Source organism: Elaeis guineensis, chromosome 10, assembly GCF_000442705.2.
Source record: "Elaeis guineensis isolate ETL-2024a chromosome 10, EG11, whole genome shotgun sequence".
NCBI lineage: Eukaryota > Viridiplantae > Streptophyta > Magnoliopsida > Arecales > Arecaceae > Elaeis > Elaeis guineensis.
This window is the reverse complement of record NC_026002.2, coordinates 8,140,561-8,157,737: the sequence shown is the minus strand read 5'-3', so window position 1 is coordinate 8,157,737 and position 17,177 is coordinate 8,140,561. Positions and strand designations below refer to the sequence as shown.

Genomic DNA, 17,177 nt, shown 5'->3' with positions numbered 1-17,177 from the left:
TCTTTATTATAGAGTTTTGATCTGAGCAGATCTGAGGCTAAGTTCAGTCAATCTGGTTCTAGTCTGGCTCATCTAATATATATATATATAATGACGGTCCTCTAGTAGCCTCCGTAGCCCTCTGATAGCAGCCGCTAGCATCTCCATCAATTTTCTCTTTTCTCTCTTTTTTTCTCCTCTCTTTTTCTTTTTTTTTTTTTTTTTTTTTTTTTTTTTTTTTCTATTCATCTCCTATTTTCATATCGGTTGAAATCGGTATGATCGGATATAGAGATGTACTAATTCATACCATTGGCTGGCTGGCTGGCTTGGGATCCAATACCGAGCTGGTAATCCTTGATATATAAACAGTGTATATAAAATAACCCCAACACCCCGCCCCCACACCACCCCACACCCCCATCCCTCCCTCCCCCCCCCCACGCCAAACCCCCCCACGGTCCCACCCCAACACCCTCTCTCTTACAGACGCAGACACTCTTCCGTCCTCTCAACAGCAACACGGTACAAAAACCAGTACCTCCCCACCGCACCCCACCCCTCTCTCAGACATCTCATATGGGATCCAGTCTTCTTCTTTTTCCCTATGGGGGGGTTAGAGCTCTTCCAACAAAGGGCAAACCGGTGCAACGGACGGAGTCTGGCCACCCAGTGCCGGCCTTCAAGCTGAAACCTCCTTCTTTGGTCGTCGCAGTGATGGTTGAGCCTAGGAAGGTGGTTGGTGGAATGGCAGCAGTGGAGGAGAAGACAGTCTACAAAGACAATTGGTTCGGCCGTCTCGCCATCCACCACCTATCGGACAGTCTCCAAGTAACCACAGGTTTGCATGCCATGATCTTTTGGTTAAATTGTTTTGGTGACATGATGATGATTATGACTCTCTAAATAACATATATTCAAGGGTCCAAGGAATATATCTAAATTAAGACAACCATCAAACTAAACGAAGGCAGACTCTGGATTAATTGTTTCCATGGTTTTTTTTGGTAAGTAATAAGATATATAATTCCATGGTTTTTAAATACCTTCATAACGTTATTATTGAATTTTCTATAGTTTTTGTGAATATACCAAAGTTACAACAGCTTCAAGTTCCATCGTTTTCTTTTTCTTCGAGAGAATTTAAGTTCCACCATGCCAGCATACCAAAGCCTTTCAGAACAATTAAGGGTCCAAAGTTTACCAGCATTTACCAGTTTTAGTGAGAATTTCAGGTGATAGTCTTTCTTAGAAGAAAGATATTCACAGAAGACTAGGATAATTTTCTCAATTTTTTTTTAGTTGAACGGGTCAAAGAATGTAGGAATATATAGTACGTAAAGGTTCAACAACCATTACTTCTGTCCTATACTTCTTTCTATACTTTTTTTCTGTTTTACAGTCCTCGCTTTCCCGTTTACTTACTGTCCTGTACTTACTTTGGGGCAATTTTTGCATGCTGTTATTTTGTTGTGTTACAGCAGCTTGGGTGTTTCTTCAGGGCTGTAATTATAACTTTTTATTATAAATGAAGTTCTCAGTCTTACCAATATATATATATATATATATATATATATATATATATGTAAGAATTCTCTCAACCGATGTACTTGTAACTATAATTATAACCATAATTAATTATAGTTCCTTGTATAAATTTTTATTTGCTTGGAGAGTCTAGACATAAATTATGCCACCGCAGGGATGGGGAACAAAAAGAAAGGGTATGAAAGTCTAGTGGAGGCTGCGAGCATGGTCATGAGGAGCTATGATGCCAAGAGACAGCAGGAACTGGTGATCCAATCACTCAACAAGGCCTTTCCGGGATTCATACTGAAAATGGTAAGTGTACCTCTTTGATGAGTCAAAGATCTAATAATGATATTTACCCAAAAAAAATTACAAAAAAAAAAAAACCTGATATTAGAGATAAACTATACCTGCATCCATTAATTTGAAAAACCTATACTTATCCCATGAGATTTATTTTTATCCAATATTTTAATCTAAAACTTAACAAAATATTAGTCAAACTATTCGTCAGAAATGGGACCTAGATGCCATGTCACGAAAAAATTATAAAATGACCGAAATAACCTTAAATAACCTAACAGCCTCTAAAAACATAAGAAAACAAGTATTCTTCTCTCCATCTAACGGTAGTTTTAAATTTTTATATGAGGTTAATGGTTTCACTAACACCATTAATTTAACTCTATATAAATGTAGGTTTTACAAATTATTGGGTGTAAGCATAATAAATGTAAATCTAAGGGGAGGAGAGTTGTAATTTATCCAAAAATATGTTTGTCTCTACAACAGTCTCGAAAATACCGTTTCACACCCAAGGGTAGCAAGTTAGGCTGTTGGGTCTAACATGCATGAACCCATTTAGTGGTTAAATTGGATCCTAGGACTGGTATGGTGATATGTGCCAGAATATGAGTCACATAGGATGCACATGATCAGAATACTAAAAATGATATTCTGCACATATCTTGATGTGGATTCAAGGGACTTACTAAAGTTTGTATGTCGTAATGGGTGTTGCATCCTCGGCCCATGACAACATATGACCACTAGTAGCAATCTAGTTGGGTGGAGTCCGATATGGATTAGGTTGGATGTAGGCCACATCAAAAATTTATCAATCTAAATCTAATATATTTATTAAATAGATCAAAAATTTATATCTAAATCCAATGTATTTATTAAAAAGGTAATGCAACCTGGCTCAAATAACTCGTTTACTAAACAGATTGAATCAGGTTAAATGAGCTAAGTGGATTTATAACTAATTAAATGGATCTAAATTGGTTAAGCAAATTATGCAGGTTAGGTTAAATGAGATAGAAACAGGTTAAGCAGACTTTAGACATATTAAGCAAGTCAGTAATAAATGAGCCAGCTCATGATTCGACCTAATTATTGAATGGATCAAAATGAATTAAACAAGTCAAAGGTCTAAACTTAAGCCTAATCTATCTAATAAATAGGTCTAGATGGATTAACCTATTTATGATCCAAATCTACTTAAATCAAACTCGAACCTACTTAAAGCAGATCATTTACATATCAGATTAACGAGCTAGATCATAAATTGTCATTCCTAGCTAGTATGAAGCAAACCATAATGTCACTGATCTTTAGTTGTTGCAGTGCCATGCATTCCTATGGAATTACACCAGGTAGATGAAATTTTAGAAAATCTTATTCATTATATATAGAGAGAGAGGCAAGTTAGAATTATGTCGATCGGATTTGGACTTAGATCCGGTCAAGTCAAAACTCTATAATAGGAATCCTATATCAATGATCTAAGGTATTGAATATAATCTACTAACTCAAAATTACTTGTACACAAAAATTATATGATTTAGAGATCCCTAACCTATACATAGTAATCAAAAATTAGACAGCCTAAATAAAATTAAATTAGATATATTTTTTGATCACTTGATATATAGGTTAGAAATATTTAAATTATATGATTTTTAGTGTGCAAGTAGTTTGAGGTAGTAGATTACATCCACTGGCTTGGATCATCAATGTAGGACCTCTATGGTCCAATTTTGATATGACTAGATCTGAGCCAAATCTGACCGATCTTATCCAAGCCTGTCCCTATATAAACACGCATGCACGTGCATGCACTATATATAAAAAAGATAATAATTGAAATAATATATTTCATATAAAAATATATACTTCATGTTTTATCAATTCGAGCTAGGTCAACTTGCTTGCTGATAAATTGAGTTGAATTTTTAGCCAAACATAAACTGGATCATGATCAGCTCTTCAACAGCTGTAGTTATATGATATCAAGTGTCAAATAGACCTATCCATCTTCGAATGCCTTTTTTTTTTTTAAGATTAAGGCACTACTAATAGCTCAAAACCAAGGCAAGTTATCCATGTGAAGCGTATCATGAGCTATCATATAAAGAGGCAAAAAACTTCAATTGCTATTGGAATCCATATAGAAAACACCCAAAAATAAGATTCAGTTGATAATTCTCAAGACGAGAATTAGAATCTTTATATAAAAGACAACAATAAATTTATAAAGTTTTTTACATGTTAATATTATATCACTAACAAGATTGTGATTCCTTTGTGTTTCAGATAAAGTTTCTATTGCCACCATCAAAGTTTGCAAGGGAATACTTTGCTACCTTCACTACAATATTTTTCTCTTGGCTAGTTGGATGTTGTGAGGTACATCAACTTGATGCTCTTTGAATTTTCAGATATTGAATTTATTGCACCATTATTTAAGAAATCATATGTCAATACATTGTAAATTTATTCTCAAGTTGCATTAATGTATAGACAAGGAGTTAATCGTAGCACTCTAATAGTTTTTATAACTTATGGATAATATTGTAGCTAAATCTATTATTACTTTGCAGCTATAGAATATTGATTATGCTATGAAAAGCCATGATAAAAATGTCCTAATTAAATTCTATAGTTGTCAATGTCTCCAAACATAAATAAAATAATCTTTTTAGAAATTAGAGGAAAAATATGAGGAAGATGACTTACAAGTGAGCTAAGCTTTAACGATTAAAAGATTTTATGTTAATACATAGGGTATATAATTGATGAAATTTTAAGAGCATAAGTAACATGATCCATGTCAATGAATTTATCATTTTAGTATACCCAAGTTTATATCAATAAAGATAATTCTAACATTATGCTTATATAGAAATATAAAATTCACCATTACAAAAAAAGGGGGTTACACAACTTCACTTGTGAAATTGTGATATGTCCTTGCTTCTTTCATTTTCAGAAACACCAAAATTATATTTTTCAGTAAAATCATTAGTCTTGATGTCTTCCAAATTAACATATAGCTATTCAAAACTTGCACTCAATCAAACCATATTCATACGTGCCTAAGAGAAAATTATAGTGAAACATGGTATCTAGACAAATTTTAAATGTATTATATGTATAAGTTTTCGTATATTTGGTTTTATTCACATATCAAAAGAGAATTTTTTTTAAAAAAGAAAACATATTGATGAAATTGCCATCAATAATTCACAACAAGATGGTAAACAAATTTTAGTACATTATCATATTAAAATAATCTAATTAGATTCATAAAATTATTACAAATATGATATCGCATTTGCATATGCTTAGGGGTGGTGATGAGTTGGGTGTGTGTCGGGTTAACCAGTAGCCATATCCATCCCGATATAAAAAAAATTATATCTATACTTACTCAGTATCCATCTCGGATCAAATCAGATTGGATAAAATTGAGGACACAGGTTAGATCAGGTAAGATCAGGTATACCTGCCTAGTCAAGTTGGTTGGATCGGTTCAGATCGGATCTAAACAATCTTGCAAACCCTCTTCTATGGTTCTACTGAGATTAAACTCTCAAAATGGTTTTAAGAGAAAAAAACCCTCAAAACCTCCCCAATCGAACCCTCATCTCCCTTAGATACTCTCCTTTCCCATAGATCTCTGGAAAAAAAAGATAAAATAAGTAAAAATAGGTGAACAGGGAAAGAAATTATGAGAAAATATCTTATCTTTTAATTTTTTTCTCTTTCAATTGTTTTCTTTGATTTTTCTTATTTTTTCCATCCTCAAGAATATTTATTGGGTGGAAGCTTGGAGCGACTGAATAAGCTACCAATCAGGTTGATCTAGTAGATAAATAGGTAGACGACACTCGATCTAGTGAATGGAACCCTAGCTGCCCCTCCTCCAAGCAAATAATCCCGATTTCGCTTCCTCTTTGCTGCCAACACCCTCCTCATTCACCACCAAACTTCTGCTGGCACCAGCAAGATCTCGTCACTTTCTCTCCATCGCCAGCACCCTCCACATCCACCACCAAGCCCTCACCAGGCCACCACTAGATTTTGGGTATTAAGGTGGGGAGGGGTTGAGTGGGGATCCATCGGGGCGCCACTAGGATTTGAGTGTCAATGTGGGAGAAAAAGTGGAGAACCCGATGTGTTTGGATTTTATTTAAGCAAGAGAGAGATATTTTATTTAAATGATATGTATATATATTATCAGGGTGGGCATATCATTATCTATACTCGATCAAAATCTGCTTCGGATATTTTTTATAGAACCCTTACCCTCCCCGCCTCTTAATCGGGTCAGGTACTCGATGAATTGGAAAAAAAATGCCGCCCCTACATATGCTTATATATAATATATTTATATACATGCATATACGTACATATCTTCAATTGTAATTCCAAAAGTTGAAATTTCAAGCAGAGATAAAGAGATAAATTTACTTTATTCTATATATATTATAAACGGGCAAAATTTCACGCATACACAAATACACACACGTATTGATTTTTATAGTAATTGAAATGAGTGGTGATGCTTTGAAACAAGGTGAGGGAATCAGAAGTCCAAGGGAAAATGGAGAAGAATGTGGTCTACATCTCCAAGTGCAGGTACTCTTTAATCCCTTTCTATTACTAAAAATATAGGGTAGGATATCAATTTGGCCCTATTCTTAAAAAACAAAAAAGTAATTTAGAGTTGAGAAACCTCATAATTGAGATGTCCCTAAAAAAACACCAAAATTCCTTAGGAATTTTTTCCTAACATAATTAAGTTCCAATCTTTGTCAATTTCACCTATCATTCAACATCTAGATTAGCTTCCCCTGGCATATAAGAAAGATAATAATTCAAGAAATGTGTATATAAGGAAGATAATAGCTTGCTCGCCTCCCAACATATAAGAACTATGTCCGGTCCATCGCCATTAGTTTTGCAAACTCTAAATATCTGCCTTTAATTGAATGCTTTGCAGATCATGAAATGGTGACTAGTTGTAGGAAGTAAGCTCATGTGCTTCACCAAAGTTTCCACCCAAAATTGTTAGCCTTTGTTAGGGATGTAAATATATTGGCTCATTTTATATAACCCATCAAAAATGTTTTCTATGGTCTGACCCATTTGATCAAATCTAGTTGGAAATTTAGACCCTCTAGACCCAAACCAAACACCCAACTGGATCCACTAAAAGATTTTAATTAAATTAGTCCATAATAGACCAAATCAAACCCAACTGTTGACAATAGTTGGGTTTATTTGGGAACTACTTTCTATGGTTCTGGTTATATATTAAATAATTTCATATATAGTATTGGATGTTGATGATGGTAGTTATATTAATTATCTAGAAGGTTGTGTTTCCTTAACTATATCTTCTTCAAATGATATGAATGATGATATGAATATAGGCATGCTGATTGGGATATATTGGGCATGAAAGAATGAATAGATTAGCCAAAGAAAGATTATTATGTACCCTTAAAAAGATTAACTTATCCACTTATGAGCATTGGTTAGCTGCGAAAGTAACGAGAAAACCTTTTGGTAAAGGAACTAGAGATGAGATGCTATTGCAAATTAGTCCATTTTGATATTTGTGGCCTAATGAATATGAGGGCAAGGCACGATGCTATTACTTTATCATATTTATAGATGATTTTACATATTTTAGTCATGTTTATCTGATCTCCCATAAATCTAAAGTATTAGATTGCTTCAAAAAATATGTGAACTTGGTTGAGAATCAGTTAAGTAAACCAATCAAAACTTTAAGGACTAATCAAGGACGTGAATATCCTTTTGAGCAATTTAAGGTATTTTGTGATGAAAAGAGAATTGATAGACAACTAACTATTTCTGAGATTCCATAATAAAATGATGTTGCTAAGAGAAAAAATAGAACTTTGCTAAAAATGGTCAGATCTATAATGAGCTAAGCAAACTACCTACTTCTTATTGGAGAGATACATTATTGATTGCTGCCACATACTCAATCAGATGCCTTCTAAATTAGTCATATCAACTCCATATGAGCTACAGACAATATGTTCATAGTTTATGTTCATGATTTTTCTAAAAAATCAAAAAAATTAGATCTAAGAGAGAAGAATTGTATCTTTATAAGATGCCCTGAACTCTCGAAGAGATAGTGTTCATTAAGGAGCATCTAGATGAAGGTGTGATTGAAATTAAGTCACAATATATTCATTTCTTAGAAAATGATTTTTCTAATAGGGGTGAAATTGACAAAGATCTTATTTTCCATGAAATGAAAGATCTTGATGATTTTATTCCTTCAAAATAAATAGTTGGATTAGAAAGAGAATCATCTCAAACTTTTGAGCATAGTGGGAGCGACATACTTTCTAGTGAACAAGTTTCGCAAGCTTTACAGTTACGTAAAAGTATACCTCATTGTCATTTTGATATTGAAGAAGAAGCTTTTATAGTAGCTTCGCATAATAAAGCTAAGTCAAAAATAGTAAAAGAGGCTCTTATATATCCTGCTAAGGAATAATAGAAGAAAGCAATGAAAGAACGGATGGAGTTTATGAAAACTAACCAAATGTAGGACTTGATTGATCTTTCGTCAAGTCATAAGGCCATTGTAAATAAATGATTTTCAAAATTAAGTAGAAAGCTGATGGATCTATTGAAAGCTATAAGGCTCACCTGGTAGTAAAGGATTTACCCAACAAGAAGGTATAGACTATGAGAAAACTTTTCCTCCCATAGTGAGATTTATCTCTATTCATTTTATCCTAGCTTTAATCGTAAATTTAGATATGAAATTATACCAAATGAATTTGAAATCAACTTGCCTTAATGGGAAGTTAGATAAGAAAATCTACATGGAACAACCAGTAGATTTCATAGCATAAGGCTAAGAGCATAAAGTTTGCAAGTATAAATGATTAATATATGGCCTTAACAATTGTCCAGATAATGGTACATGAGATTTTATTGAGCTGTGACTTTATTTGATTTTATAATGATTAATGAAGGCTACTGTGTATATGTCAAACAATATGAGAGCAAATTTATGATCTTGTTTTTATATATAGACGGCATTCTATTAGCTAAGAATTACAAGAAATTTTTGATATCCATAAAAGAGTGATTATCTACTAACTTTGAGATGAAAGATATGGAAGAAGCATCTTACATGCTTGGAGTTAGAATCCAAAAAGATCGTTCAAAAAAATTACTTCCTCTTTCACAAGAGCTTTATATTAGAAAAATACTTGAACGATTTAACATAGAAGACTACAATCCCATAGACATTCCTATAGCAAAAGGCAAAGATCTTAGTCTTAATATGGATCCTAAAACTCCAGAATAAAAGAACGAGGTGGCAAAAGTTTCCTACTCAAATACTATTGGTAGTCTCTCATGTATGTCAATATGTGCATAAGACCTGATATATGTTATGCCCTAGGATTGGTGAGTTGTTATTAATAAAATTCTGATAAAAAAGTATTAGAAAGCGATCAAGAGAATCTTGAGATATTTAAAAGGCATAGCTGACTATTCCTTGTGTTATCAAGAAAATGATTTGTGTCTAGTAGGATATTCTGATGCTGATTGAGTTGGATATTTAAATGAGTGCAAATCTACTTCAAGCTATATTTTCTTGCCTAATAAAGATGCTATTTTATGGGATAGCAAAAAATAAAGTTACACTATATTATCTATAATGGAGGCAAAATTTATAGCTTATTCGGCCGCAGTGCAAAAGATATTGGCTTAGAAAATTCTTGTAAGGTTTAGGACTTACAAAGAATGCAAATAAATCTGTGACTATTCACAGTGATTGCTAAGCGGCTATTGTCTATATGAAAGATTCAAAGTATCATGGGAGGACAAAGCACATTAATATTAAGAATAATTTTATTAGAGATATTATTGCATAAAAAGATGTAGTCTTTAAATATGTTTCTTTGCATTTGATGTTAGTAGATCCATTTGCTAAGCCCATACCTAAAGATGTATATCAGCCTATGTTGATTCTTTGGACTTGCGTAAAATATGACTTGTAGCATATATATTATGAAGGATCAATTTGTTAATTATTATTGAAATTTTTTTTATCTCATGTAATATAACTTGTGAATACTATAGTTAGCACAAACACACATACTTTAAAAGGTATACCATCAGATTCAATAGTCAGTTTTTTCACACGAGCGACTACCTTAGGCACTGACATAGCAAGCCGAGTGGAGACATTTAGTACACTATTTAATTAAGAGAGTTTGAAGTGTATGCATTTGGAGATAATGTATGTCACCTTGATATCAATCAAGATGAAGTCAAATTTTAAGACTGAACGTGATATTCCCACTATCATGTAAACCTATTTTAACCAGATACAAGATCTCTAATATAAAGTAAGAATTTGAGAAGAACTCAAGTTAGGTGTCCGGTGGCGACTAAACTGAGATCTGTACGGTGTTTATAATTAAATGCAAAACATAACACTCATTGTTGGAGATATTACATTATAGCACATATTTCATATCATTAAGCGTCCATGAGAAAAATGAGTGAGTAAAAATCCCTATGTCCTTACTATATGAGTTCTTTGAGGAAAAAAAAGTATTATTGTACCTCTTTTGTGCCCTTTGTCACTTTTGATTATATTTTGATGTGATGCATTGATGTCTGCTACCTTAGTATGTTTCTAACGGTGATGAAATAATTTAGACTTATAGGATATATGTAAGAAAGTAATTAGTTCAAAATTGAAAACATAAGGGCGAAAAGAAAGGCTGTTTAGATTACATTGATTGTGTATTCTTTGGTCGACTAATTATATCATTTAATATCAATTATGATATAATTGTGAATACATAACGCATGATTAAGGATTAAATATAATCTTTTAAGGATTAGATTTGTTTAATCTAACATAACTAAACATATCTAGGGCACATCCAAATTTTATTTTAATAGGGTAGCAGCCTTTATATTAACCCTAATAGGTATATAGCAAGAGCTCCCATTTGCAGGTATGTTCATGGGTCATATAACTTATTTGCTTATATAGAATCACAGAGACCATGGGTATATTTATCGATCAAATTTTATTTTAATAGGCTAGCAGCCACTTTGTTAACTCTAACAGATACATAACAAGAGCTCTCAATTACAAGTATGTTCGTGAGTCGCACAACTTATTTGCCTATATGAAATCACAAAGACCATGGGTATGTTTATCTGTCTTGTGTGAGTGAGAGATATAGAATATAAACCGGGTTGGGTGCCTATGATAGGCAAAACTCGACCCATGCCCATTTGAAAATAGATGAGAGAGAGGTTACTGGCAATTATTTGATGCAAATAACTACTAGTTACAGGTTATATAATATGTTGTAACCACCCAATCAATGAGAAGTTATCCATGCTCTACACCATTCTCAATACTCTTCCAATATAACAAGGCACAAATCTCTCTTCCTTTTTCATCTCTATGAATTTGGTGTTGAAATTCTGAATTTAGTGCATGCATATGTATTTCAAAATTTTTATTTTCTAAACACCGTAGTGAAGAATAAGATTAAAATACTTTTAATCTGAATTTTGCATGCATAAAAATATAAAACCACATGGATCTATTTCATATGCTGAAATTGATATATGCTGAATTTTAGATTGTGATCAAATCACATACCTATTTCGCAATCTCTTTCTTCAAAACTGGATCTGAAAGAGAAGAGGCTCTCTGTTAGCCGCATAAGTATCCGATCTCTACGAATATCCACTCGTGATTAGCCTGGAACATCCCTCTATAATCTGAATTTTAATTCTCCAAAATTTAGCCTGCTGAATCTGAACGAAGTCTGGATCGCGATCAACACTTGATCTTTTTCCTTGATCTTCTTCTTCTCCTCTTCTCTAGAGTTTTTCCTTACTATGTGCTGTTACCAAATACTAAAAATCAGAAAGGAAGAGGCACCCAAACTCTTTTGGACATGAAAATTTTTGGGACACACATCTCAAGAAAGGGGTGTATAGAACACCCAAGAGAAGAGAAAGGGAGAGGAAGAGAGGGCGTGGAGAGAGCCTTTAGGTGTGAGGGGCTACTGATTTTAATGCTCTGAAGATCTTAGGGGAGGTCCCTTTAAATAGGCATAAAGATTGAATCATATTCAATCTCATAATACAAGTCCTACTTGCATTAGGATTCCTATTAACTTAAGTTATCCAACTTACATTAGGAAGCCTATTAGGCGCCAACTATTGGAGCTCTTGCACTCATAATTAGACACCCTCTTTTGCACCCAAGAGACACCCCATATGAAAATCAAAAGCCCTCTAATTAATGTACACGCCCAAATTGATCAAATCAAAGTGGCACCCCATAATAACTATCAAGAAAATTCATAATGATTTTGCATCCTTAATTTATTTGATCCATAACCTTAGACACCCAACAATTGGAGTCTCATTAATCTTATTTATGTAGGTTATTAGCAGGTAATTAAGTTAGAATTATCTTATCAAATAAGTAATCTGTTCCAACCATGTGCTAGCAAGGTTACCATGAACCTAATGAGTTTCTCTAAACCCAATTGACACTTCATAAGCTCAATTTCTTATTCCAGGCCTAATCTCTTTGTTGTGTGACTCCATAGGTTCATTCTATCTAGTAGTAAAATATACAATGATCTCTATCATTATATCATTGAAACTCTTTTCAATGGATCAGAACAATTATACTCTAACTTAGCAAGGATTGTTGATCCGAAACAATCCTAATGAACTCTCACAATCCACTAGTGACACCTAGCAGTATGTAGTGACAATCCAATAGAACTGAAATAAACTTTTAGATGTAGTTAACGTTTGATTTAGTCTCTCTATCGTGAATCCCGACTAGATGATAGATCATAGATAAATCGTCAAACCTCAACATCAGTCATATGATAGATTAATTAGCTCAAGTCTAGTTATGACTTCTATAAAAAAAAAATTTCATCAATCACACTACTGTGGCCACAGACTCTTGAATTTAGTCTCTCAAATCCCATAGGACTACTCTCGATCAAGATCGATAGATCCTATCTTGATGCGCACTCCACTCCTATAGTGAACTAACTGTCGCCAACATCCACTACAAGGGCTCATTGAGACCCATGTTTATGTGTCAATCAAACTCCAGCAGCCTCACTGCGAGTAACAGTACCATCTCAAGTTAAAGGACCAGTCACAAAACTACAGCATCGAGACAATCACTACGATTGAATAGAATTCCAAGTGACCTCTCGTATGGTCACGCTCAGTGCCAGTTGTTCTCTAACAACCATCTGCACTTGTCATCCTGTATCTCTATACAGTGAATTAAAGACCCATCTATCCCGAAGGAAGTGATTTGTGGGCCAGTCTATCCGGATCTATCATCGCCCTCATGATGATCCTATGATCGGGAGTCTTTGGGAATTAAATACATGTTTTTAATTCTCAACATTTTGAGAATATATATCGAAACTAATTTCATGGACGATTCAAGGATATATTACACTTGAATGAAAAAGAACTTGTCTTTTTTATTGATCATATCAATATATTAAGTACAAAATTATGTCCTAGATTTATTATAATGTGTCAGCCATATTGACTTCTAGGATATACATCTGATATTTAGTATAAGTTGTAGTATAAATATATTTTTCACAATATGATTATACATACGATCCATTATAAATGTTGGTTCCATTGATGCTTGACTTATAGATTAACAAAGAATAAGAGGTATGTCTTTATCCTTACGCATCTTTGTTTTCACCAACTAAACTCGGCCCGATCTAATGTGGTTCTTAGAACCCGACCTAGTACACCCCACTCAGAATCTTGACTCTTAAAAAAGATTTGGTAAATCTGGGTTATGATTGAACTTGACCCGACCGACCTGCACGTAATGTCAATATAGTCGGTCAAAATAAGCAGACAGTCTGTGAGCAGCAGCTCATGCATGTAGCTCAGTCGATCGGTGCGCAATTGGTAAGTGAGCCAAGTGTGAACCCAAAAACGGAACACAGTCATTTCAAGCTGATCTGAGATTACCCTGCTTGTTCACATCCATTAAAATCAACTTGCAGAAATGAATATAAATGTACAACCTAGTTTTTTTTTTTTTTTCTTTTGGAATAAAAGAACCAATTATCTAGTTAATAAATATTTGAGCTGTTGGATTGAGGGATTGTGTTATCCCAATTTAGAAGGATTCTGCTATCCTAGAAAAAAATTGGGATTCAGGGGAGTTAATTAGCTTCTCTAATTCCAGTGGTCTGTGGACCCCTACCTGTTTGAAAAGGAATGGCAGGTTCAAAACACCCAAACAGACCCTCAGTCCTTCAGAGAATAGCCTATGCTCCTCTAATGTTATAATAATAAATATAAAAGAACATTAGTTACTTTGGCATTTGCACTACTACAACTACTTCTGTTTTGTAGGTTCTTGGAGAGCACCAATTGTGTAGGGATGTGCACAAACCTATGCAAGATTCCATCTCAGAGGTTCATCAAAGATTCACTTGGGATGCCTGTCAACATGGTTCCAAGTAAGCGTCTGCTCCTATCGCATTCAAATGTTTTAACTTCATTCAGAAAAGAAAAAAAAGAAAAAAAAAATATTTTGACATACATACACATACTCGAAGTACTCAGAAAATCCAATCGATCAAGTCAGACTCCACTAATCATGTGGTTCCAAGGAAAAAATGGTGCAATGTGAACCAATGAAATGACAATAGACCTAGTGAACCAAACCCGTGGCATTGGTGCGTCCCCTGGGCCCTTGTGGATTCAATCTGGCGACAAATTTTAGAGACAATCGGTAGTCTAATTAGATCCAGTCCAATTGGATCCACTGGATGATTTCTGAAGTGATCATTATATATGACTAGTGCAGTAAAGAAGGAAAATAGTAAGCAATTCAGATATTTCAGGTCCCAACCAAAACTAATCCAGAGGTAACAAGCCAACTATAATTTCATAAAGCACTACTGAGAAAACCAACCAATGAAAATTAAACCTATAGAAATAGCAATCAATAGCAAAAACACTGTTCAAGTGGAGCTACAATGCTGAAACAAAATCTTTAACAAAAATATTCTTCGGTGCTTTGAGATCTTTAATTATGAACCAGTCAATTTCCAAAGGCACGAAGTCAGCAGAATATACACAAATTTTGGTACTCGAAATGATGTCTTCAGACATTTTAGCAAAACTTGGATTACGTTTCCACAGTACTCAAGAGAAAGGTAGGCCACCTGAACAATATATGCAGCATTATTCATAAATTTCGAGAGGCCTTTGCAAGGTGAGGGCCACTAAACAACCACTTGGGGAACAGTAAAGATTGAACCAGGATCCATGCAATGAGTATAAGTTTTCACATCAACTTTTTCACGTATATGTCAAAGCAATGAAGGTCTTCCTCCAATCCTACCAGTGAATGTAAAGCATTCCAGGCAGCAACCATTTTATTCCACTGATTTGAATCAAGTGTTTGACAATACATTTTTTTATTAATTCACTTCAATGTGTGTTCCATGGACAAGCCAACATCCCCAAACGCATGTCTCCCAATACTGTCAGATCTCACTCATTACAAGCACTTTCATGGTTAGTATGAGCTTTGAATGACATGAATGCATCCAAGCATGTGTATGTATCTATAGATAAAGAGTACTTATCTTGTATCTGATCAAAACCAGACAAGTTATGATTCAACTTGTTAAAATAATGGTCATTACTGAACTGTGTGATACATGTATCACATAGGTAAATGCAATTCAATGAAGACTAAAAGCATGATAAAGTTTTCTAACCACTAGCAATCAAAAATTACTTCTATGTGCAGTGAAGGGAGTTACCATGAAGTTGCATATAGTAAAAAATTTCCATTGTCATTGTCATAAATTAACTAGAGATATGGCAATCACTAGAACTTCAGGGAAAATTATAATTTCCTGAATAAAGTCCAAAAGAATTTCACAGCTAACATACTTCAGAGGCTAACTTTGTAAACAATTATGTTAGACCTCTCATCATTCAATGGCAAGAGTAGTTAACTTTGACAAAATTTTCAACAGATCTAATGACTTATTACCTGCATAATTCAACAGGATCTCCTCCAAGTGTCTTAAGCTATAATTCCTTTTGTTCTAACTTTAATATAAACATATTACCATTCTCCCTAGTTGCAGTACTGCTCAGGAGCTTAAAAGTATATATATCTAAACAGGAAGCCAGTGATAAACGTTTTGTGGCTTAAAGATCACAAAGATTGAAATGCTTAAAAATTGGCTGCATTTATGCAGTTAGCTAAAGATGATTATTAGAATGGTGCACAAGCAATATGGAGTGCACCAAATAAATTATGAGGTTATGCTTGGTAAATTCCAGATTTTGAAGATATGAGCTGTGAGATGATCTTTGGCCAGCATCCTCCAGAAGATGATCCAGCACTGAAGCAACCTTGCTACCGGACATCATGTAATGCCACTAATTCTAGTACCTGGACAAGTAAAAGATATTCCCTCCTTGATTTCTAGGTGTTTAATTCTCTCCTTGTTCTTCGCAGGCACAGCAAAGCAGATACATGGTGTGAATTGTTCCAGTTGATGAATGACTGAGAGTGATTATGATCTACTAGGATTATGTATAAGCAAGAAATGATCCAGATATTGAAATGACCAATAGGATTGGGGCAAAATGAAGTTGATTTTAGTTAATTGTCTTAATTGGGAGATATTGTTCAGTAGCAGTTATGATGTATATATAATTGACTTCTTATTGTCAGCACAAGGCCTAAGAGCATGTCTCACAGATAAACCAGCTCTGCCACACAAAGGTGGTGAAGAAGTTCCTTCGGTCTACTAACACAGTTATGTGATGCAGAGATGAACTTCAATGCATCCACACAACCTCCATAAGCACGCATGCATGCATGACTCTGAGCAGGATAGGAAGAATATAAGATTCAGAGTGATATCTCATTTACAGTAAAAAAATAAAAAATAAAAAATAAACCATCTTATAAATCGTGGCCAGATATTCTCCCTATCATTTCTATCACCCAAATTATATATTGATGACACTCATGGTAGACTTTGTGCAGGTCATTCTACATTGGCTTTGGTGGTCACAGCTTTGGTCCCAGTTGTCAAGAGAGCCATTATGGGATCTTTTAAACCAGAGACAGTTGTAATTCTAGGGTTCTGAGGTGACTGATATGCTCCACTAAATTTTCAACAAGATCTTATTACTTCAATATCAGGATTCAAGTGGAGCAGAGGCACACTTCTTCTCTCTCTCTCTCTCTCTCTCTCTCTCTCTCACTCATG

The 17,177-nt window shown here is 34.2% G+C and overlaps 1 protein-coding gene across 1 annotated transcript; it reads left to right on the top strand.

Moving 5' to 3' along the window:
• The first annotated feature begins 424 nt into the window (after positions 1-424).
• LOC105053408 (beta-carotene isomerase D27, chloroplastic) lies at positions 425-16,632 on the top strand. The gene is made up of 7 exons (XM_073245218.1): positions 425-820; positions 1,682-1,821; positions 4,108-4,200; positions 6,374-6,435; positions 14,281-14,387; positions 16,237-16,326; positions 16,415-16,632. Exons 1-7 carry the CDS (start codon positions 559-561, stop codon positions 16,453-16,455), a joined length of 795 nt encoding a protein of 264 aa, XP_073101319.1. The 5' UTR covers positions 425-558; the 3' UTR covers positions 16,456-16,632.
• The last annotated feature ends 545 nt before the right edge of the window (positions 16,633-17,177 follow it).

What these genes read in the sequence shown, in the direction of transcription:
- LOC105053408 (XM_073245218.1), top strand. Translation starts at nt 559, where the DNA reads ATGGGATCCAGTCTTCTTCTTTTTCCCTATGGGGGGGTTAGAGCTCTT. An exon ending in CGGGATTCATACTGAAAATG is followed by an intron (nt 1,822 to 4,107) that starts GTAAGTGTACCT and finishes TTTGTGTTTCAG; the next exon opens with ATAAAGTTTCTATTGCCACC. An exon ending in ACCTTGCTACCGGACATCAT is followed by an intron (nt 16,327 to 16,414) that starts GTAATGCCACTA and finishes TGTTCTTCGCAG; the next exon opens with GCACAGCAAAGCAGATACAT.